This window comes from Anoplopoma fimbria, chromosome 13 (assembly GCF_027596085.1).
Source record: "Anoplopoma fimbria isolate UVic2021 breed Golden Eagle Sablefish chromosome 13, Afim_UVic_2022, whole genome shotgun sequence".
NCBI lineage: Eukaryota > Metazoa > Chordata > Actinopteri > Perciformes > Anoplopomatidae > Anoplopoma > Anoplopoma fimbria.
In genome coordinates this window covers 9,897,929-9,921,774 of record NC_072461.1, presented here as the reverse complement: position 1 = coordinate 9,921,774, position 23,846 = coordinate 9,897,929, and the positions used below count along the sequence as shown (strand labels likewise).

Here is a 23,846-nt window from a genome sequence, read left to right as displayed (position 1 = left end):
TTTAAAGTTTCTCAGGTAGGTCTTTCTTTGTACTGGTAATGTATTAACATGGACATGAAAGCAATGTTAGAGTAAAAAAATACAATATGAAAAGGTCCTAACAAAACACACAAAAGGATTCCACCAAACCACAAGTTCAAAATAGGATCATAATGTATTTACTTTTCAAATAAAAAGTACAACAGAATGGTGCGATTTCCAGCATGGTTTATGATTAAAAGTTATAATTTCTTTCTTACAAATATTTGCTTGAAAAAAACAACAACATAAAAATGTATAAAAAAAAACAACAACATTGAAAAAGATAAAACACACAATAGTATATTCTTCAGGTAGCACCCCCTTCAAAATAACTGAAAGGGATTATTGTCTGTGTGTCACACACCTTGTGGCCACCTTCTTAAGAGCTGCTGGTTAACCAGGCTTGTATGTAAATCGAGGAGGAGATTCTGTGCTTGTGAATTGTTTGTTACTGTAACAACTATGTGAGAAACACATATGCATGTTTATAGGATCCTAAAATAATAAAGTACGGCTAAAACTAAGAGGTAACAGCTAAAAGCAAGAGGAGGCTGCCTTTAGGTGCAAAAGGCATCCCATGTTCGTCTTGCCGTTAAGTGATAAGGCAGGTTCACTCAGCTGACGAGGACCAACAGGATCTTAATAAGGTGACCAGCTGGTGTCTTCTTCTGCATCCAGAAACGTCAACAGTAAGATTTCCTGGGGAGAAAACCGGGTACACTAAACACGGGAGGAAACCAATAAGTCTTCACCGCAGGACTGAGGGGTTCAAACAGAGTGTGTGGAAAGAGGAGAGAGAGGATGTGACGGGAGGAGTAAGTGCTGGTTGCATGAACGAACTACACAGACCACGAGGTCACACAGGTCCTGTGCATGATTATTATGTGTGCATACTGTACTGAATAATTCACTACAACAGGTGCCACAAAACTGTCAAACCACCTCAATTCAATCACCACTCTATGAGAAGATGTTGCAGGAGGCGACTGCTCTCTGACCTGATCATTGACTGCCCTGTAACACTGCTCGTTATCTACAAGCCGTCCAGCTGGCGACATTAAGATGAGGATGGTGAGGTTTGAGAGTTTGTGCACACGTCCGAGGTCAACGTCCGAGCTTCTATCGTGAACTCAGCACTGCGTCTCTGTGATCACGTCTTATCACAGATGGATAAAACATTTACTAAGACCAATGTTTTTAATCAAACATTTCCACAGACTCTGTGGTGTTGCATCACATTTTGATACCCCTCAGTTTCTACCTAGCATTTAGACAGGGTCACACATTTTTACTGCTGTGTTTCTGTAACACTCCAGAATCACAACAAGAAAAAGACTAAAATCTGTGCCTCCATATAAATACTGAGGGGTGGGCCCCCTAGTTCAGTACGTACATCCGGCACAGTAGAAGAGCAGAGTCGGGCACCAGTCTGTGGAAATACAAGATTTTAACTTTGCTGGTGTCTGGGGTCAAACACTATCATTCCTAGCAGACAGTGGACGTCTATTGCATCATTCAAATACCTTTGAAGACACAACCCGCCCACAGCTGGGTAAAAAGAAAAAAAAGTTTGATTGTTCCCACAAAGTTTGCATTATGTGCCGAACCACAAGGGTAACGTACAGAGTGCTGAGGTCATAAATGGAGCCACAGCCGACCACGCAATTACGGACGAAGGCCCAAAAATGTCCAATCACAATCAGCCACTTGACCTCAAGTCATCAAACAAAACAACGTTCATACCTTATGGATTATAGATTCTACATCTGAATAAGCTCTAGTGACATGTTAGGTTATGTTCTTGGCACCATTACATGTGCAAACAGTACTTGTAGCAAAAAGGCCCTGATTATTAACTTTGACGAAACTATTCAGTTCCCAACTGTTTTATTTCAGTGTTTTTCTCTCGTTTTTAAAAATAACATGATATAAATGGAATGACACAGAAGCCGCTGACTCTTTAGAATAGCTGCTGTTTCAAGGTAAGTTCCTAAAAGCACCGACTGTAGCTGAGGGTGGTCCATCATCATCGTCGTCACACAGATCTTTACACGGCATGAACGAGTAAACTAATAAATATACTTTCAACATTGTGAATGAGACACTTAGACCTGCAAGCAATCATTAATCGCCTGGTCATAAATAAATAAATAGCTTTAACAAGAGAGATTAAAAAGCGAGAAATTTTGGGATATGAGATGAACTTTTTTTTTTTTAAGTTTCTTAATAGTGACAAATTCCAATGCGTTTGTTAAGTTGTAACGGATCAATAAGAGGAAATAAAAATAAAGAACTTTTGAGCATTTTGGTTTAGTAAAAAATCTCAGCTGGCTATATATTTAGCAGTATTCTTTTAGCCGTTACTTTTCTCTACTGTGCTACTTTTTACATAGACATTTACCAATATTATACTGTTGCAACCTTTTCTTCATGGTGTTTTTTTTATTTAAAATTGCTGTTTTCTAATTGAAAACACCAGAGGCACACAGTGAGGTCAAATTAGAGACTCGCTCTTCAGGGTCACACCTGTGCACATGTCAGGCTGCTGACGCTCTCAGTCGCTCAGCTAAATGTCCGCCTGAACTACAACAGACATGGACAGTTACAAACAACAGCAGTTAATTAAAGAGGGGTGAGAGCGGGAGGGGAACGAGTGGCCGAGAATCGGAGGCGGAGGAATGTAAAGGAATTAATCAACATTGTTAAATAAGTGAGAATTATTAATGACATATGCATCGCCTGTGAGTGGATCAGAGAACAAAATAACTAAACTTAAATACTCTCAAACCCAGACAAAACCCACCACCTTTACTTCTTAGTAAAGTCATGTAATATCTAACTGAACGCACTGATGGAGTGGGTTTGGAGAGTGGCAGGGGCGTTTCATTTATGTGGAGGTCCTACATTAAACACACATTACTGCTACAAGCAGAGCACAAGTGACACAGGTGAGAGAAGCTCCACAGAAAGGATCCGAGTCTCTCTGACGAGGCCAGTTACTGTGTGCCATTAACGCGACTGCTGTCATCACAGCGTCTAACCAAAATGGGAGGAGTCCCAGTCTGTCTGTCCTCAGATTTCCTCAGCAACCTTTCATCTGATCGACTTCACACTTTCTGGGTGCTTTTCTGAGGACCGGGGGAACTGCAGTGCCGAGTGAGAGCTCTTAAGATCGATGGTATGCATTTAGTAGAAAGTTGTTATTTACATAGTGTAGTGTATGTTGAGAGGCGACCCTTATTAACTGATACATCGCCTTTCTAGTATTGCATACTGCAAAATGTGACCGGATGCAGTAAGTCATCCTGGTGTTTTTTGCATACTGCATTTGAGATACCAAGTATCGGGACATACTAAATCTTTTCCTGGCATAATAATAGTGTGGTGGTATGGGTATTGGAATGGTCACTGCATGCTGGGTACACCTTGCTACAGAAGCACAGTGTCGAGTGTGAAGATGTTTGGATGAGCCGTACTCCAGACAGCTTCAAGCAGCAAAACCAAAGGCCGAGCAGTCGGCCCATTCCGAACAGGCCCGCTTTGAACAGTGCCTTCGTCTGTTCGAGGAAACGTAAAATAAGCAAATCAAGGTTATATACAAAATAATGATTTAGTTCCATTCAACAAATAAATGAGATAATGGTGTGTCCAGGAAAAGGCTCGTTAGTAACTGATGCATAATACTGACACGTTAAGGGGCTGTAAACCGGTTTGTTACACTGGAGATCTCGGGGAAGAGAGAAGAAAAATGGGGATGCGAGTTTCTTGAGAGTGAGATGAGCGGATGGGATGAGCTGCTAAACGGGTTCGAGGAGTTTTCACTAAAGAGTTGGGGGCGCGAGCTGCAGAGTGACATTCTGCTTTTGAACTCCGGAGGCAGATAGTGCAATAAAATGAAATTTCACAATCACTTTGCATGGCTAATGGCACCTAACAAACCACTTCCATCAATTTGCATGACCCCCGATGTGCATTGTGGCGCTCAAGCTAGTTCTGGTGAGGCTGTTGGTGTGTGCGTCTCCAATGTGGTTGCATAACGAGTGAAGTGGCAAATGATCCGCAACAGAAATTTTGCATAATCCTTGATTGATAGAATCACATCTACGAAAAGAGAATATCTTTTTTTCTTAAGTTGGGCAGTATACATTAGTAAATTATCATCAAACATTCAGCTTCGATTGTTTGACGTCTATCGGTCTCCATCTAGATTAAAGTGCACATTGATTTATGCACAAACCCGTTATTCTATGGCTGCAAACACACATGCACACACACCAACTAACCTCCGCGTGGTGACGTCTTTTATAGCATGCTGTGACTTGCTATAGCATGCTTCAAATAACATAGTAGGAAGGGTGTAAAGACTGACACGAGCTAAAGAAAATACTGAAGTACTGATTGGGGGGGGCGTTGGTGCATCACACATTTTCTTCAACTCAACCCTGAATCCTGCAACGTTTCTGTCCTCCACTCTTCCATCCTTTTATCTTAGTGTACCATCCCTTGCTCCCCAAATTCATCCACATTTAAGATCTTGCAGCACCACCGCGTCGGCTATACCCGACTCTCCCCCGCTGCTGCGCCTCCCTCTCCTACCACTCCTCCCCCCTTCACCCTGTCCCCATGTCCCAGTCTGCTCCTGCAGACTTCCTGTATTCTCCCCCACTGGTAGCCTTGGAAGGTGGGGCTGATGGGGATGTACTTGAAGACGGGGTGTCTGCGGATGAAATCCATTCCAAACGGCAGATCGTAGGATCTCATCCCCTCCAGTTCTGCTGCACTGAGACCAGTGCCAAGTTTCAGCTTCTTGACGCCTCGTTCTTCAAGGGTGCCTGAGGAAAAAAGGAAGACACATCAATCATAGTCATGAGCCCGGATATATAATCGCCTTTCTTCTTCGATCTTCTTCCTGAAAACTGTTTTTAGCACTCTAAACTTCCATTACACTATTATCAAGACCATCCTGCCATATATTTAGGGAATAATGTACATTTCTTTTTAAGGCTGACCTCTTTTTAAAAATCATCAGTTTGACACATGTGAAAAAGAGTGGATTAAACGCCTTACCAGGGATGGTATTGTCCAAAACGAAGGCGACAGAGCCTCCGACAAACATGGCAGTGGTGAGGAGCACGTTCAATACTTGATCAATCCCCACTATGCCTGAGAAGGAAAGAGACAGAGGCTTAGTAACAGACTTTGTTATGGCTTAGTTTGTATCCTTTCTGGATACTGACACTGTGAATCTGTAACAGAGTTAATTTCAGTCATGTTGGAGTGTTCAGCTAATGAATCCCCTCAGACAGATTGTCAGAGACTTACTGACCCAGACTGACTAGACACTGTGTGTACTTGCTTCCTTTAGTGTAGATCAATTAGTAACAAAGAAAATCATGTCTGCCCCGTTCCACCTAGTTTCATTAAACGCGAGTGTCCAGTCTAACCTCCACAGACAAAATGTTTCAAAGGTTGGAGAGAAACGCAGCTAGAGGTGCAGATGAGGAAGAGTTGGGGAAAGAAAAATACACAAGTGATTTACACCACCTGAGAGCATTTTTATTCATCCAATATGAATGGGCGTGGCTGAGAGGCAACATAAGAAAATGGCACACTTTATTGGGGAACATTAGCGTTGTACAAGCTTTCCTAATGACAAATGTCCTTCAGATTGAATGACATAACAGAAGCCATATACATGTTAATTATCTCTCTCTTTTCTCTTGAACATGCATGAATGGGTTCTTAAACACTGAATGTGTTAAATAAAGTTTCTCAGAGTCTAATCTAATTTATGTTACTCCTGTTTATTGCTCAGTACAAATTATGAATTAATAAAAGTCCATTGCAAGGACAGAGAACTTTGTTCACAGGAATATTTAAAAATCTCCATTAATAGTTACTGAGGTCAATGTGACGATTAGTTTGAAAACCTGTGGGCATCCCTCCACTCACCGGTGACTAGCGGGTTCTGTTTGAGGTAGCTCGGCAGCATCAGACCGAAGAAGATGGAGAAACCCAGAACAAAGAGGTTCCTGGAGGAGTTGAGGTCGACAAACTGCAGGTTGGAGAGTCCCACTGCGGTGATCATTCCAAACAGGGTGCAGAACAGAGCTCCCAGCACGGGGTCAGGCAGAGAGGCAAACAGGGCGCTGAATTTACCAATGAGCCCCAGCAGCAGCATCATGGCGGCTCCGTACTGAATCACACGTCGGCTGCCCACCTGGAAGATCAGTCAGAGATCAGAGAGAGCTATATAAATATCTATAAATGTTAGAAAATGGTTAAAAATTATAATTAAAAAAACTATTTTTTTATTATAATTTCCAAGAGCCCGAGTTGACTTATAATAAATGAAGAAAATGATTGTCTCAGCTCCCCGTTTAATTATTTGCAAAATTAAACAATCATGGTTAAAAGATATACAATACCTAAATGGGAGGATGCAGAGAGAAAAGGACACTAAGAGAATTACACAAAGTGTACCTGATTCTAAAACAAAACCAAAAAAAAGCCAGGATAAAGAAAAGAAATGACATAAGTGCAGGTGTGTGTTACCTTTGTGATTCCCAGGACGCCTATATTTGGACTGGAGGAGGTGGAGCCATTTCCTGTCCCAAAAAGACCGTCCAGCACACAGGAAATACCTTCTACAAATATCCCCCTACAGAGACAGCAGAAAATCAAGCTCATTAAAGTGTCTTTCAGAAATGGAAATTCACAAACAAACTGAAACATTAGAGAGAACTAAGAGGCGCTAAACTGAAGCGTTACCTGTTGATGGCATGGATTGGAGGTGGAGGAGCGCAGGAGAGACGAGCGCAGGCGTAGTAGTCTCCGATGGATTCGATGATGCTGGCCACCACCGCGCTCATCATGCCGATCACACCTGCAGCTGTAACCGTAGGAAAGCCCCACTGGACTGTCGGGGTAAAAACACAGAGCGGGTCAGAGCTGAGAAACAGCTGCATTAAAACAGTTATTAATGGCAATTTTATTCAAATACTTTTCCCTTTAATCTCTACATTTTTTGTGTGATATACAGTCATTTTATCTGCCTTTCCCTGAACTATTAATACAGTTTGTAAACCGTATTTCCTGTTTTCTTACCGTCCGCAGTTGAGTTAATCAATAAAGCCAGGGACCCCCACTGAACTTAGACACTTGCATCCCCAGGACATTTTTTCTTTATTAATATACACTTGCCACTTTAATAATATACTTGTTTTAGCATACTCTTATTTGTTTACCATCTTTTATTATACATTTTCATATTTCATTTTTTTTTATTATGTCTTATATTTGTACTGTTATTTACCAATGAATCACCTGGCCAAATTCAATGTATGTGTAACATACTTGGCAATAAACAGCTTCTGATTCTGATTGTACTGTGCTGTCCGTAATGTACTGTAGTTTCTGTACATATCATTGCTGCATTAATTTGTGTTGTACATTATATTGTTTTGTTAATTGTGTGTTTACCACAGCTTCACTTTTCCTACAAAAACCTCTCTATTTATATCTTCATGGACTTTTGATCTGATTAGTTATTTACTGTGTGCAATTACAAGAACGATAACAAATCTAATCTCTGTCACATCACAGGGATTATCGTTCCTCACTGCCTGATTGATCAGAGACAAGGCATATCAGCCATCCTTTTCCTCTTCCTCCTCATCCTCCTCCTCATCCTCCTCCTCATCCTCCTCCTCCTCCTCACACTCACAGGGATATGGGATCTTAAACCAGGGTGCAGCTGCGACGATTCCTTGACGTGCGTCTGTTCGGGCGTAGAAGCCGTACTTGTCTACCTCCGGCGGGAAAACGTCAGTTACAGTGAAAATGAAACACAGCAGCCATGACACCAGGATGGCCATGATGATCTGGGTGAACAGAAACCACCAATCAGACATTAGCAGATAAATTGAAGGAACAAAAGTAATTCTACCTGCTAATGAACATTTTGAATCTTTAGCCGACCTCAGTAATCCTTCATCCGTGCATCATTTAACTCTTGCAAAAATGTAATTTATTGAGAATAATAATATACAAATCTCTCTTCTCTTCCTGTAAAATGTCAAAAATATCATAAATGAATCATTTTTAAATAAATGTATACAATAAAATGTGACAACAGAGCACTATCATAGTAGGATCTGTGTTTGGATCCTAGTTGACAAAAATGTGTTTACATTTAAAAAAAAAACAGTGTGGTTTAGGTCAAACCTCTTTATTTCTCTTTCACATTTCACCTCTTGGTCTGACAACTAGATTGAGGAAGGTTTGGATTGATGTTAACAGTCCTCTACAGCTACGTATCACATGCTTTTTTACAAAACCACAATCAGTTCTGAGCAAATCATATTTAAGTGATCAGCTTTAAATCTCTGTCAGAACTATACACTACCCACATATTTAGTTTCACTTGGGAGTATGTCTAATAACTGATATTAAATGTCTGTTTCACTGTGGCTGTGTAAACTTCACTCATTATTCTTCATAAAACACATTTCAACTCCCAAAGAAAATAAACAGGGTTAAGATGTGATTGTTTTTCAGCCTACAGGGCAACGTTTAACATTCATACATGGATGAATGGAGGCATAAATCAGATTGATAGGTAACTTTGATGTGTATCCACATTGTTTAAACTATTCAATATATCACCAGCAGAGGGCAGGAAAACACTGATTTACACACTGCACAGAGGCAGGCGGAGGAAGAACCTCTTAACCTCCCAGGGAGAATGAGATTAGCGCTGTTGAATAAATGTGACTTAGATGGAAACCTAGTTTGCGGTGGAGGCAGGGGGGGCAGTTGTTAAGGAACCAAAGTTAAATCATTAAAAGAGAGCAGAGTTTTGGGGAATCTTAACATGCAGACCAGCCACAGTTTATGCAAAAAGCAACACGCTGGGGTATGTATGTACTTGAGAAGTTGTTTACTTACAGGAAACATCTTGAAGACCTGCAGCCTGTAGGAAGTCCAGCCTTTCTTGGCTTTGTAGACCGGCAGAGGGAAGTGAACGTTTCTGGCATACTGAGAGAAGAGCAGCACCAAGAAGATAGTCCTGCAGACAGAAACAATCTCCCTCAGTTTGGTGGATCAGTGTCTTATTATTGTCTGTACTACATGTCTGTACAAATCCTGTACGGACATGTTACATTTAGTCCCATCTACGTCTGACTTGGACCCCAGAGGCCGTCATTGCCAATCAATTATCCTAACTGCCCGAGAAAAAGCAAATCAGTGGCAATTACAGGCACATACTTTGTCCCTGTGGAGCGAGAGGAGGAAGCCTACAGCTACAGTGTAAACAGTCGTGACACAGCGTGAACTGCTGCTCACACCACATGAATATCACAGCTTCCCTCATGAGTCAATCCTCTGTTTCTTTAGAGTCCTAACACGATCCAGTGTGATCTTTCCTTGCATAAAAATAAATACATTATTTCCCAAAACATCTTCCTATCTGCTCCATCTTAAACTGGGAATATCCTCCGTGAAGGAGGAGCTCTAGAAAGTCGATTCCGCTGTACATCAGTTCAGTGAATGACCTTTGCATGTATTTACGTAAGAGTCTGAACTTACAGCATAGCAATGCCCCAGTGTTTTCCAGCCCTCTCCCCCGCGGCCTGGAAACCAGACAGGCCGATGAGGGTCACGGTGGGGGTGATGGTCAGAGGTCCAATGTACTTCAGCAGGAGCCCGGGCAGACCCAGCGCTCCGATACACACCTCGACCAGGGACGACACGATGATGGCCCCTTGGATCTGACAGAACATAGACATTGTGGAAAATAGAAAAAAATGAATTAATAAAACAAAGATTTTCTTTAAAATAAATTATGAATCAGAACATGAAACTACCAACTTAAAACGCTGCTGCAGTTTTAAATTATGTTCCCTATGAATCAAAGTCAAGTATATGAAGTACAGGTGCAGACACAGAGGGATACAATATGATGTTGACTGATGCGACACAAAGCAGATTATAATTTAACACTTCAATCTAAATTAATACAATGACTTAAATAAAGAGTGGTTCCACTAACACCAAAAAGAAATGATTACATTCTACAAAATATAATATTTGGTTTATTAACGCTAATACAAGGAACTTTCATTTTGTGCTCATTTTGGCGGCCCCTTTGGACGAAAGTGGTAGTGTTCTTTCAAGCACCAGCGTTGCTTAAGAAAACCTTTGTTTTACTTCAGCTGGGTCCTGCTACACTGCGCAATTAAGTATACTATTCACAATAACTACATAAAAGTAGTCAATCCTCTCACTGATGGTCTTGTTTAATTATGAAGGTCATCCAGAGGCATCAGTGGTAAATTGACAGTTTCATAACACGTTAAAAGTTTCAGACAAAATGAGCAGTGGCTCTAAATCGCCAAGTAAAGTCCATATATTTTAGCAACAAGGCCATTATTAGAACATATCCTCTAGTAACTGATCATAAGAAAATATATTGTCTGTTTCAGCTGAGCACTAATCGATCATGTCGTACGTTTGCTTTGCGTTTATTAATCAGCAGCTCTGCTGAATCCTGTTCACAACAAAATAATGGGAACTCTAATATAGGAACCGTTTAGTTTTCATCATGGTTGGAGGAGACGAGGTTACAGAACAATAATCCCGTTTGCCCCGTCTTTATCCATCTCTGTGGTCAAATGCACGTTCCTCCTTGCCCTCAGCCCATCCATGTCCTGTTCAACAATTTGATTTGGTCTGATTGAGTTTAGTCTCATTCATGCGTCACATAAAAAACAATTACTCAACTGGCTTACGCAAACGTAAAAGGTTAATACAAATGAACAGCTTCTGTCACGGAGAACCAAACCCTGCAGCCGTTGACAGACAGCGTTGACATTTAGCAGCTTGGAGAGAAAAAAAAAAAAAAAAAAAAAAAAAAAAAAGATTCTGCGGCTTAAGTAACAGCCATTATCTAACTAGAGTTGTGTAAGGATTTGACCATCTTATGCAAATATTTATTCAGTTTCAAATAAAGACGGTTTATTCCACAATTAGGTGTTTTACAGGAATTTGGTCTCGTCAATCCAGTTTAGCCTTCTCCTTCTTTAGCTTCCCCCCAGCTCCATTACTGTCCACCTTTCATGTCTTTCATTCGTCTCACCTCTCGTATCCTGGGGTGCCAGATGTGCTCTGTGTTGAGGAGCTCCGTGCTGTTGAATACTTGAACCTCTGGTCGTGGAAAAAGATGGGGAGAAGCAAGATAAGAAACCCAGAGAACTTAATTAGATCACTATGTGAATCATAACTCTAATTATTAATTTGGAGCAGGCAGATTCAGGGGGGCTTAATTCTCTGCTTCGTAAGCTTTAATGCTGACAGCATTTGGAGATGATATCAAAGTTAACAAAGATACAATAACCCACAGCCTGATATCAGATATTGAATTAGTCAAGAGTGGGAAACAGAGGGAGAGAGGGGAGTTTACCGGTGCTATTACACTTCCATTTGTCCAGTGACAGGATGGCTCTGGCCGGTGCGAGGAAGGCGAATGCGCTGGCCTGGAACAAAGGCAACCTAAACACCAGGAAAGCACAGTTTAAAAATGACGTTATGCAAATTTGAATAATCACATAAATGTACAACAAAACTAGTTTTAACACCAAGTAAAAATAAAGGGGATTTTCTGTGTGGAGCCACCAGGTGACAGCATTTCAGTTACTCAGAGATATACAGAGTTCATTCTTTTCTTGCTGGCTAGCATTTCTGTCATATTTTCCACTGTGTGGAGTGTGAAAATCCCCATGGTTGTTGGTTTGGTAGTCTAAGGTCAAACACAGGATGGGGTTGTTAGTTCACTTATCAACGCCACAGATTCACCTCCTTCCTGCATTTTCTTCCTCCTTGATTAAAACTTCCCGACATCATTCACACACACTTTTAGTACACCAATACATTTATTTCCAGTAATGGCCTTTTTTTATTTATTTATTTATTCAGACAATGGTCAGGAATGACCTTTACAAATGAAAACTGTAATAAGCGTTCATGACAGCAGAGGGATAACAAAAGATCAGAGATAAAAACTGAATACATGAACTGAAATGACATCCTATGAGTGGAAATGCTGAGGACAGAAATAAATAAACTGGAAATGGGATGGAGGACTTTTATTTTTTCAAGAAAGAGGAAGTAAACATTTATAACAATAGCAGTACACCTGTTTACTGACTTCAGCCAAAATCCGTCATGATGACATGACAAAGCTCAAATTGGGATTGACGCCTTGTTTAGTTTGCAAATTTCCCCGCTGCGGGACTAATAAAGGATTATCTTATCTTTATCTGAAAGAGATTTGTGCAGCCGTCGGTTTAACCAATGCGGTTTCCCAATAGACATTCATGATGTTTGTGTATAATCACATTCTTTTGTACAGCTGCTTGTTTCCAATGTAGCCAGATAACTAGATACATTAATGTAAAATATACTCCAAACTTCAGACTGACGCAAGTTTTCAGAGGATTTAGCCTTAAGACCTCCAGATAAGTAGTTGATTTCCTGTACCAAGTGAAAAAACTTAAGCAGGAAACATGATGAGGGAACTCTCTGTTTGGTACAATAAATATTTAGAAATCTATGTGGATGTGTCTTTATCTTGGAGTGCACACATGCTACAGATATAATCTAAGTATTTACTTTCTTAAGAACTGAAGCCTGTTATTGTTTTTTTCTGATCTATAATAGAGTTTTATACAGTATGGAATCAGGGCACGCTAAAGCCAGACTGCTACGTCTCTGCTCAAAGACTGTGGCTCAAACGGTTGGGGCAAGCTTTCAAACTGCATGTCAAAGGGAGTGATTTAATTGTTTGCACTGACTGCAGCTACTTATTTATATTATCAGATGTCATTTAAGTTTGTTTGATGTTTCTGTGAAACAGTGCAAGTCTTGGGACACAAGACAATGTTTTACAAAAATGTGAAAAAAACTAAACAAACCTGCCAGGAAAGCCTGTGGCCACACTGGGCAGATCTGAAGTAAAACTAAAGAAGGACGTTACTTTTTAACTATGAAAGTAAACTAGATTGATTATGTGTCTATTTCAGCAAACAAAAAAAAATTATGAGAAAAGGGAGAGAAAGTTAATAAAATTGAAAAGAATCATGAAAGAAAAGCAAATCCACACTGAATCATCTCAAATTACAAAAATGTCTGCAGGTGCCAGCTGCTCAGAAGCTTCATCTTTCCTGGAAAAGCATTTTTTTTTTTTTTCCCAATCTCACTTGGCAGCATAATTCATCAACCCCTTCCACTCTCTCCATCTCTTCTTTCCATCCTCCTCGCTATATTTCACCCAAATTTTTGACTCTTGAATTACCACTTGTGACCAGATTAAAATGTTAAATTTATAGTACATGTACAAAATGTACAGGAATGTCACTCCACTGAAGCAGAGACCAGACTCTGCTGTGTCATTGGTTGTGTCGGAAAGTGAGGAACGACTGAGTAAACGACGAAGGGACGGACTCCAGCTTTGTGGAGGCTACGCTGAACAGCTGATTTCCCTGTTGTTATTGTGACAAGGCAAATATAACGCATCATCTAAGCTTTGAATATAAACAAATGTTTGCAGAAAATCGGTGTACAGCTGAGCTGAGATCGGGTGAGCTTTGTCAGGTCTGAAAAAGTGTCCATGATGTGTGGCGCCTGAGTTGAGTTTGGATGATAGAGGCATTTACCAGGATAATGACAGATGCTCTTAAGTTGCATTATGTGAAGTGTAAGATCTAATGTTTTTGGAGATTGAGTCAGAGACTAAAAGGCATATTGTCTTGGATTTTTTTGGTCAATTTTGACAATTAACTTTTGAAAGTTTTTTGTATTAACCAGTCTCTTGCAAGCGAGCCCCCCCCATCCTTTTAGGGAAGTACAATACTAAATCAGGGGAATACCCCTTTAACCCCTGCGTCTAATGCCTGTGATGGAGGAGGTAAAGGCCACAGATAACACTGTAGATAGAAAGATTGTATTTTTTTGCAGGTAGTGAGTGACCTAACAAACCTGCTCAAAATGAGCAGAGCTGTGATACTGAAAAGGACAACAAACTAAATATCTTGAATAAGCAAAGCCCATCAGTACTGAAAATTATCTGTATGACGTTCTGGACAGTCTGTGGTCTGTTGACGTTGGAGCCAGGATCCAGACGTATATTTGTTTTTTATTTTGACAGTGAGGAAGTACGTAATCAAAGCCTGAAGGCCAACAAGACCACTGATGAATGACTTTTCACAGTAAAAACATTTTAATAATAAGGTGTAAACTTTTTTTTTTATTATTTTACCACCAAAGTTTCTCTGAGCCTCCCACAATGTTTGCACATTATTTTCATAGGAGGCACCAGTCAAGGACATGGAGTATCTGTGTCTGTCTGGGTTAATGTCTCAATGAGACGATATGGCTGGAGCGGCGGCAGTTGGTTACGATAATGAGACCTGACATAATGGAAATGGTTTATTAAAGAGATGGAAACAGAGTCAAGGGTTAACGTCACTAAAATGCCTCTCTTTTATGAAAGAAAAACAAAACCTCATGCCAACATGACCTGGTTTTAATTAAAACAGATCCAGGAAATTGGATAACATCCATGGCAAACGCTTACGACTTATGTCGGTTGTTATTTTATTGGGTTGAATCAGGTGAATCACTCGTTACTAAAACACAAACTGGATTGCATCACATTGTGTACGATTGAGAGCAGAACACAAAAGATTCCAAGCACTGTGAAAAAGACCTGGAGGGCAGGGTGCAGACTGAGAGGTGATATAAAGACAGGAGAAGGGAGGGGGAATGTGTGCAAGCAGTCAGGGCCTACATGGATGGAAACAAAATTACAGATCTGTTGGAGATTTAGATTAGGTGTCATAATTAAACCTTAATGTTAAACTTAATGTTGATATGGCACACTGATGAACAAGAACATAAAAAAAACTGGTTGCCGACCTCTTGTTTAACAGAATGTAATACATCCGAGTCAAATAAACTATGCTGGGAAGGCTTAAAGCAGGGACTTCCCTCTTGGTCAATAGTCTGCCAACAAAGACGGGCTGTGTGTTTAAATGGACTACACTGTATAGTTTCTGGCTTTTCTTCATATTCTTCTCTGCCGTCTCAACACCGAAAATATAAGCTTCTTCTGTGAAGTTCACCTTCTGTTCAAAGACAAACTGCAGTCACATGAACGAAACAAGGAAGTTGAAATGTTATTAACTTATCACATTCTGATGGATAATATGCATACAATACAACTGCTATATAATTAAAAATGCTCCTGTAAAAAAAGTCAGAAACATAATATATCCCTGTTTAAACTATATGTGAGATATCCTCAATATAAATGTATATAAAACACTGACTCTTATGAAGTTCTGGGAACCTACCATGACAAAAAAAGGACATGAAAGCATCTGCTTAAAATGTGCACACACACACACACACACACACACACACACACACACACACACACACACACACACACACACACACACACACACACACACACACACACACACACACACACACACACACACACACACACACACACACACACACACACACACACACACACACACACACACACACACACACACACACACACACACACTCCAGGCTGACATGAAGAGGAAGGACGGAGAAAGGGGAACTTCATGTCGACAATGGCTCTTGACATTAAGTGCCACTTAGAGATGAGAGGTAGTTGAAAAGGGGAGGAACAGAAAGGGAGGAAGTGAAAGACAGAATGAAATGTACGATTTACAGAAAAGCTTCAGCTTAGAGCGTGTGAGGGCATTGATCTACAGCATGACTGGAGGCATGTTTCCCCTACAAGTCCGTGTGAGACGGTATTGTGAGTGTACCTGCAGCCCAGTGTGGTTTGTAGCAGGGTGGTGATCCCCACACAGAAGAAGATGGTCCCAATGAGCTGACTGGTGGCCCACTGATCGAAGCCCACGCACATCGCCTCGGCGAGGAGGAACGGCACGGCGATGGTTCCACTGAAACACGTCAAATAGTGCTGCAAAGACAAGAGGCCACAGAGTCAGTGTGTACGTGTGTCTGTCTATGTTTGAACCTCCATAGCTCTGTTACACCAAGTTTGATACATGGGTACACAACCCAGCAATTTAAAAACATTTTTTTTTTTTTTTTTTTTTTTAAATGTACTTTTAGAAATAAATCACGCCTGACATATTGCAACCAAATTTACTGCTAGTGGCAAATGTAAACCACTTCTCTGGGTGATCATTGAAAGGTTGAAGTTTTTTCACCTTTTGATGAAGTCACCCTGTATCAGAAAGGTGATTTAACAAACTCTGAATCGAACCTTAAACTCTGAGTTTTGCCATTTCAGGGTATTCAACTGAGAGTTCAGTTCTAAAACAACAGTTCAATAACCTCTGAATTAGTTCACTCTGAGTGCATGGTGAATGAAATAAGCCATCGTCAATGGAGTTCAGATACCACAGTTCACCATGGCAACAGGTAAACAAAAGGCAGAGCCTTTTTTTTTTATTAATCTAGTGGACGTAGAGATACTTATGCATGAAGGCTATATATGTTTGAAGATTTAAAACAATATATAAATAAAATACAGTGACATTATTGTAAGCTTAAAATCTGAACAAGTAATGTGTTTGGTGATTTAAAAATGTAAAAACAGTGGATTTTAAATGTTAAAATGTACTTGTATTAAGTGGCTTTATTTTAGCCACATCAAGAACGTAGTAAAGTTAAACACCCACACTGAAATTATGTTAAAAATAAAAAAAAAAAAAAAAAATAGATTTAAATTTTTTTTTTTTTTTAAATTAAAAAAAAAAAACTCACTTTAAAACTTCATTTAGCAGCTGCACCATGATCCTGCTCACTCAGAAATATTGATCATGAATGCAAATATAACAGGAATTATGTTCCATTAGTGACAGCTGACATCATCTGGGCAGAGTCAAAGCGTTATATATCTGTGTGCAATAAAAAGAACTTCCTGTTCTTTTCTGAGCCGGCCGGGACTAAACTGTGAAATTTTACAAGTGAAGGCCTGAAGCAAAAAACCCGGTTCAAAGAAATGACAAATCAAAGCAGTAACTTAAGAACTTAGCTTTTCTTCAGGCGTGGCAGAAAATGCCATTAGGAGAAATTAAACGAGGCAGTTATTACACCGTGAGGATAATGTTACAGTAAGAGCAACTATGACAAAGTTATTTGTAGAATAGTTACCAACTCTGGCTTAAACCAACAAAACAACCACTGTGAGCAAAATCCTATTTTTGTGACTAGCGTACAGTTGTGTGATGAACATTGCAGACGGTCGGATGAAAAATACTGCACCGGGATGACAAGTACAACCACAGTGAAGAATAGGACACACCATGATTATACAGGACACCAGTGAGCGCTTGTGTTTAAACTGGCAATGTCTCGCCATATGAGCTGAAAAACATGTTAGTCAGGGACAGAACAATATATGGATGATTCATAAAAGGTACAGTAAGTCAGCCATGACGCAAAACAGTTTAGGGTGGAGATTTACCTGTAAGCCCAAGAGCACACACAGGTACCAGGGTGGGGTGTCTTCAATGGTATAGATCATGTCCATCCTCCTTGCGTCCATGCTGTCTGTGCTGTCCAAAGTCTCAGACATTGAGCTCTACACACACACACACACAAAGAAACAGATACAAACAGAACTCAATGTCTTAATCATTTATTTTTACTTCGTGCTTAACTCTTCACATTGTGTAAAAGGGTCAAAAATAATATATTCTGGTTGAATGTCTTTATGGGAAAGTACAGGAATATCTGTCAAATGTTGACGTGAGAACAGCACGTCTGAGCGGATATGACTTTTATGAATGATCAGATGAGAAAAGAAAGTGACAGAGAGAAACTGGGTGGAAGAAAACTTAACACATGACTTCACTCTCTCAGAAAAGAAAAACACAGTTACAATGACAACAAGAGAGCGCATAGCATGAGACCGTTAGAGGAGTCAGCAATGTGTGCTAGCTTGAGTGGAAATCCGTTTCCGCTTCACTATTTTAAAACAGAGAACCAGGTAGGAAGTGAAACATTAAAGCTAAAACAAAGCTAACCCGTGTACTTTAACTAAACAGCTTACTAAATAGTCTCAATTTTTTTATAGATACACAAGGGTATAGACTTTTTAAGTAAAATACATGAATGGGTGCTTTTCTGAAATTTTTGAGATTTTTGCTTCATGGGGGTCACAGTTAACCTGGTTTTGTATTTAAAAGAAAAATAAGACAGAAAATTTAAACATGAAAGTGACAATCTTTCAAATTTTCATGAATTCAAACCCTATTTTAAATATTTGTTTCTGGAAAAACACCTTTTTCCAACTGTTTTTTAGTCACTGGGTTTATCACATTTTAACCCGGCTTGAAAAATATCAGCCTCATTTTTCACTCTAATCTCTGGCTTATCAAAGTTATATAAACTTTATTTGGTTATTGATAATGCAAACAGACCATTTTCCTACTGCTGCGTCTTCACACTTAAAGCACTCAACTGGAAAAAACACAAAGTGACATTTATTGAGGAAAAGCCACAGAAACGTAATGTGCTTTTGCTGACCACGATCATCCATCAAAACAGCATCTTTAGAACAAGACAGCAGATCAGTTCTTATTCTTTGCAAGAAGTGATAAACGAGGAGGAACAGCCACAGGGAGCGGTTAGGTGGAGGATTGTGCTCTCTGCTCTGCTGTTTTCTAGAAAATGACTAACTGAACTTTACTTCTGCCAGAGTAGCGGGCCAAGTGTGTGTTTGCGGCAGTATCAAACCACACTTGTTGTTAAATTAAGATAAGATAATCCTTTATTAGTCATGCAGCGGGGACATTTGCAGGCTTACAGCAGCATAGGGTAAAGTGCACACAAGAGACATAGTAAAAGAAGACAAGATAAAAATAAAAATTAAATAAAAAAACAAGTATTATAAATAAGCATAAAAACAGTAGAAAATCAACAATAACTGAAATATTATATTTACAGACAGAAAAAAACATGTTAACCATGGCTTATATTGTCCACTAGGACTGAAATCTGAAGGATTACATCTTTAAGAATGCCAGGTAAAGGTGATGAAAGAAAAGGAAAGTAATTGAAACTGTGGTTATGAGTAAGCCTGAACCATGTGAGTATGTGTCAGTCTGCTTAAATCTTTTTGGGGAATGGACTTTCACTTTGGATCACGTACTAATCACCAGGTCTGTGTTTCACTTCCATTTCTCCATTTTACCTTTTCTGCCCCTTGATTCTCTTTAGTATAGATGGCCATCAGCTCTGTGTTCTCAGTATCCTGGTCTCCGCTGGCACCGCCCACGCCGTTTACCACCACCTTTACACACAGACGGGCTCACGGTTAAGATCTTTAATGCTGCCCTTTCTCCTTTCTCTAAGGCAATACAGAGGGTTAATCTTAATTACAGTTTGCAAAATCCTGCTAGCCCAGACAGCTGGTTGATAATGATGCTTAAAAACCACATTGGAAAGTACAGGTGTGGTGAACAAGTTTGGAAGTTGTGTAACTCTGTGACTGAGTGCCCTGCCGTGTGAAAAATCTGAAATGTAAATCTAATTAACAGTTAATGAAAAGGTGTTGAACATACGTCACTTTACAAGCAAATTAATTCCACCAAGTATGAGTGCACGTGATGTGTGTGCTTTTCCTGCGAAGAGCAAACAAGGGATCGGCTCTATGAAAAGGGACACATTCAATTTTATGTCCAAAGAATTTCTTTTTGAACGTTTGCATGCCTGAGGCACACAATGCAAAGACGCTGTCCCATCATCTGCCAGTTTTCGCTCTACTGTGTTGTTACAGAGTGATTGCTGCAGCCAAGTTTTTACTATAAAGTTCCGTGATCTCTTCTGAGGAAAACCCCAGAGAGAGGACGGACCTTGAAAGTGTTGTTTTCTACATGTAATCAATCTGTGCTGTGTCTACATGCCAAGTCCCACAGATTAAAAAACACCTGGCAGCACTCTCTCAATATGTCAAAGGAATTTTAAAACGAACAACCCCTGTCCCTGTAATACCCTTTTATTATTAATCTCCTCAATATAATAATACAATTTATTCAAGCACTTATTAAATACATGTATTATTATCATATGTATTAAGGATATGAATGTCAAAAAACTTAAGGGTACTAAGGGACACAAAAACATAATCAAATTTTGGGCTTGTCATGTATTTCCTTCCCTTTTGTTCTACTAAACGCCTTATCCGAGTTTCTAAAAGGAAGCCAGCAGGCTTCAAGGTCACAGCCACAGCTCTGCAGAAAGTTCCGTTTTCATTTTGTTCTGTGGTGGAGGCTGATTCTTTGCTATGTTGAAGGTGTAAGCAGACAGTTGCCTATGAACACAACCAGCAGAATCAACGCCATTAGCTCTCATTTAGAGTTATGTTTCTGAATACCAGATGAATTAAAGTTTGTTGGCTTCTCCGGAACAGTTTTGATCTCCAACTCCTTAGGGAAATATATTTAGCTGCTAAAGCCGTTTTAATTTTGAGAAAAGTTTACTTAATTTATGAAAATTAGAGGTACTCTGTATGCAGAGGTCCCTTTTCACAGGAGCAGAAAAAAGAACTTAAGAACAGAACTTAGTTTAATGAATGGTTCTCTGATTAAAGTCTATTGTTCTCATTTTGCCTTTTTAACCTGCATGAAGCTCTCGCCTGGTGCCAGGAAGATGAACAAAGGCAATGGATGGAGCGTCAGCAGCATGCACCGACTGGCTCCGAAATATACCATTTGTGTGTGCGTGCGTGTGCGTACACTCTGCTCGTCCCCCCACATCTACACAGTACAAGCGAAACACAATGCCAAATCTGATCCAAAGAAAAAGAGACAAGGCGGAAATTAACTGACAATTTTAGGTTGTGTGCTTTGCAATCAAATCCTGTCTTTGTCATTTGTCATGATGCGTCTGTTGTCAGCGTTTCATAATTGTATAACCCGGCCATTAAACATGTCTGCGTACCGGAATAGGGTAGAAATCCGCGCCATGCTTGCTCTCCTCTTCAAATTTTCCTCCCTCACTGTTACCGTCCATCGACTTGGAATTGGTATTTTTCCCCACGCCCATCCTTGTGTCTGCGATGTCCTCCTGCTCCTCCTCTGTCCCTCCTCTGTCTCTTTCTGGTGTGAACGCTGCAGATGAATCCTTCAGTCCAATTACATCATCCAGGGCGGCCTCATCTGCTTGGGAGACAGATAAACGGAGAGATTAATATCTTGATTTATAACTCTAAGGGTTCCAATATCCTAACTTCATTGTGAAGGTTCTCATCACATGAGAGCGACAGAGAGGCTGCAAGGCCGCACTTCTTGTTGAAAAAGAAACTGATCTCAGGTCTCTTGTGGTTGTTAATTTTTATGTCCCATCAATTTTGGGTGATAAAAGTATGTTAACAGCAACCATTTATCAAGTTCAAAGGGGAAAGAGATGTAGGTTAAAGCTTTAGAAAACACCTAGATCTGCTTTCTCTGTTTCCATTGAAAACATTTCAGCTCTATTTTGGCTGCTGTTGGTTTTGGGTCAGTTTCGGTTTCGTTAACTTGACTACTGCAGGTGATTAAAGTTCCAGAGAGGTGGAAGTTAGGGCTTATTTATCCTCTGTACTGTGTTGGCTTCTCCCTGTGAAACACACCTCCCTTGTTGGTAAGAGTTGCAGATTGATAATTCTATAGAAGCCATTACATAACTGGTTGAAACTGGTTGGTTATAGCTAACGTAAGAACACGTCATATTTGTTTTACAGGAAGAAAAGATTATTGGATTTTGATGTAAAATTAAATAAAAAATGTTTTTGTAAAATCTTCTGCATATATTGTTAAATAGGTGCATGATACCATCAGGGATGTGATTTATGAAGGATAAATAAAAAAATGTAATCGATCTAGAGCAAAAACAGATAATTATTTGATCATTTATTATCAACCTGACGTGAAAAATGCCAAGAAGAAGTGGTTCTTGTGAGGATTGGTGGATTGTCTTTGTCTTATGTGATATTAAGCTGAACATCTAAATGAGTCAGAAAATAACTAACAAAAAAACTAGGCTTTTAAGAAAATGTAATGCCATTATTAAATATTTTCTGACAATGATTAGTCATAATTTACAGAACAGTAATTTAAATAATCTGCAGATTATTAGGATGAAAGGAATGGTTAGTTGCAGACCTGTACCATTTCTTAACAACTTCTCAACAGATTGAGAAAGAATAAATTGCCTTTGAAAGAATAATTTCTACAATCAGTCAACAATCCATGTTGCCAACTGGTCTGACAGACACAAGAAGAGAAGGTAAGATTATGAAAGGAGATGGGAAAAGAGCGAAACATGAACACAAGTTTGATGGAGAGGAAGAAAAGAGCGATCAAAATTGAGAGATTATGGAAAAGAAGCAGGAGGCAGAGAAAGGAGATGTCAATTTTATCTAGAAGGGGTGGAGCAATATTTTCCAATTTCATGTCAACCTCTGTTTGTGTAAAACAAACATTGAGTCATGTCGTTCTGTCCCACCCCACAATATTTGTGACCAGTATTCACTATGTATGAGAGTGTTGATGCTTTGTGCGACCTAATTGTCCTGTTGAGTTGCATTGATGTATTGGACCTAATTTCTCTCTGATAAAATAAAGGCAACCTAACGAACCAACTAATCTCGGACGAGAAACTTGCAGGATGGTTTGGCGTACAATCTTTTAAAAGCATTAATATTCGGCCACATAGTGGATGACTCAAGGCTTGGCCGTCAAATAAAAGTGATATCTCGGGTTACATGTCAGACAGCCGCTGTACGAAACGAACAAAACTATAAAGGATGTTTTCACATTTCAAAATTACAGTGCTTGGAATCTTTTATCTTCCTGTTGAGGTTCATTAATACAGCAGTTGCTTTAGCCAGTTCATGAATTGTGTTCCACTGTAAATGAAATTGCATCCCACAAGGATACTGTTCTAGATCATCAGGGTCCACTGACAGGTAGTGTTGCAACACAAAAGCCCATTATAATGGAATACTTTACATATTGACCTCCAGTACATGTAAACCTTTTAACGTCTTAGATGGGAGAAGAGTGAACTAAATATCCTGTTTCCTTCCTCCCACTAGACACCAATACAAAGCTGTTTCATTATGTAAAATAGTCCTTTTATTCATTTCTTGGTAACCAAGTTACCAAAACGGTTCTATACTTTAAGGAAAGAAAACAATACTTTTCTTTTACAGCAGTTAATCAAATGATATACTTGTTTGTTAGACTTTTCTTTCCATTCTTAGTCCCCAGCTCCTCATTTTGTTATCACATGTGTTTCTAGGAGTGTTACATCCTTTGCTTTTCATACACTGATGATTTGTGCTAAATATTCGTTTTTTTTAAATTGTTGCATGTAAAAAAAACTAACCAAGCCTGAACAAGTAGACCCAATATATCGAGATCACAACTTAACATACTGTAAAAAAGTTCACGACAAAGTTTAGTCTGCGACTGTTTACTTCGTTAGCTATAAACCATGCCTGGTAAAAGAAAGTAAACATGCCAACTGTCATGGGATGCATACCTAGCGTCATATTCCCTTTCCACAAGTATTCTAAAATTGTTGTATCCCCAAATATCCTTTCCCACCCAGCCAGTCTCCCTGCTTGCAGTGTAAAATGTTGGGATAGGTGTAATACCTAGTTGACACATCCCATCACTCCTTTCAAGCTGGGCGGCTGGGAGCATCTGTGTGGAAGGGGCAAGAGAGAGGGGAAAGGA

The 23,846-nt window shown here is 39.7% G+C and overlaps 1 protein-coding gene across 4 annotated transcripts in view; it reads right to left on the bottom strand.

The window, feature by feature from the left end:
- Nucleotides 1-190: 190 nt before the first annotated feature.
- Nucleotides 191-23,846, bottom strand: part of slc23a2 (solute carrier family 23 member 2) — a 34,806-nt gene continuing 11,150 nt past the window's right edge. The window contains exons 2-16 of one of the 4 annotated variants that reach the window (XM_054610277.1): nt 23,765-23,813; nt 21,064-21,284; nt 19,316-19,414; nt 17,585-17,701; nt 15,912-16,069; nt 11,486-11,574; nt 11,162-11,229; nt 9,613-9,794; nt 8,971-9,091; nt 7,748-7,904; nt 6,793-6,940; nt 6,577-6,682; nt 5,974-6,241; nt 5,089-5,184; nt 191-4,853 (exon numbers count right to left, since the gene is read on the bottom strand). In XM_054610277.1, coding sequence (XP_054466252.1) covers nt 4,576-4,853; nt 5,089-5,184; nt 5,974-6,241; nt 6,577-6,682; nt 6,793-6,940; nt 7,748-7,904; nt 8,971-9,091; nt 9,613-9,794; nt 11,162-11,229; nt 11,486-11,574; nt 15,912-16,069; nt 17,585-17,701; nt 19,316-19,414; nt 21,064-21,284; nt 23,765-23,813 — 2,157 coding nt within the window. In that variant the 3' untranslated portion in view covers nt 191-4,575. The remainder of the gene's footprint in view (nt 4,854-5,088; nt 5,185-5,973; nt 6,242-6,576; nt 6,683-6,792; nt 6,941-7,747; nt 7,905-8,970; nt 9,092-9,612; nt 9,795-11,161; nt 11,230-11,485; nt 11,575-15,911; nt 16,070-17,584; nt 17,702-19,315; nt 19,415-21,063; nt 21,285-23,764; nt 23,814-23,846) is intronic. The other 3 variants (XM_054610278.1, XM_054610280.1, XM_054610279.1) reach the window with 3 other exon arrangements.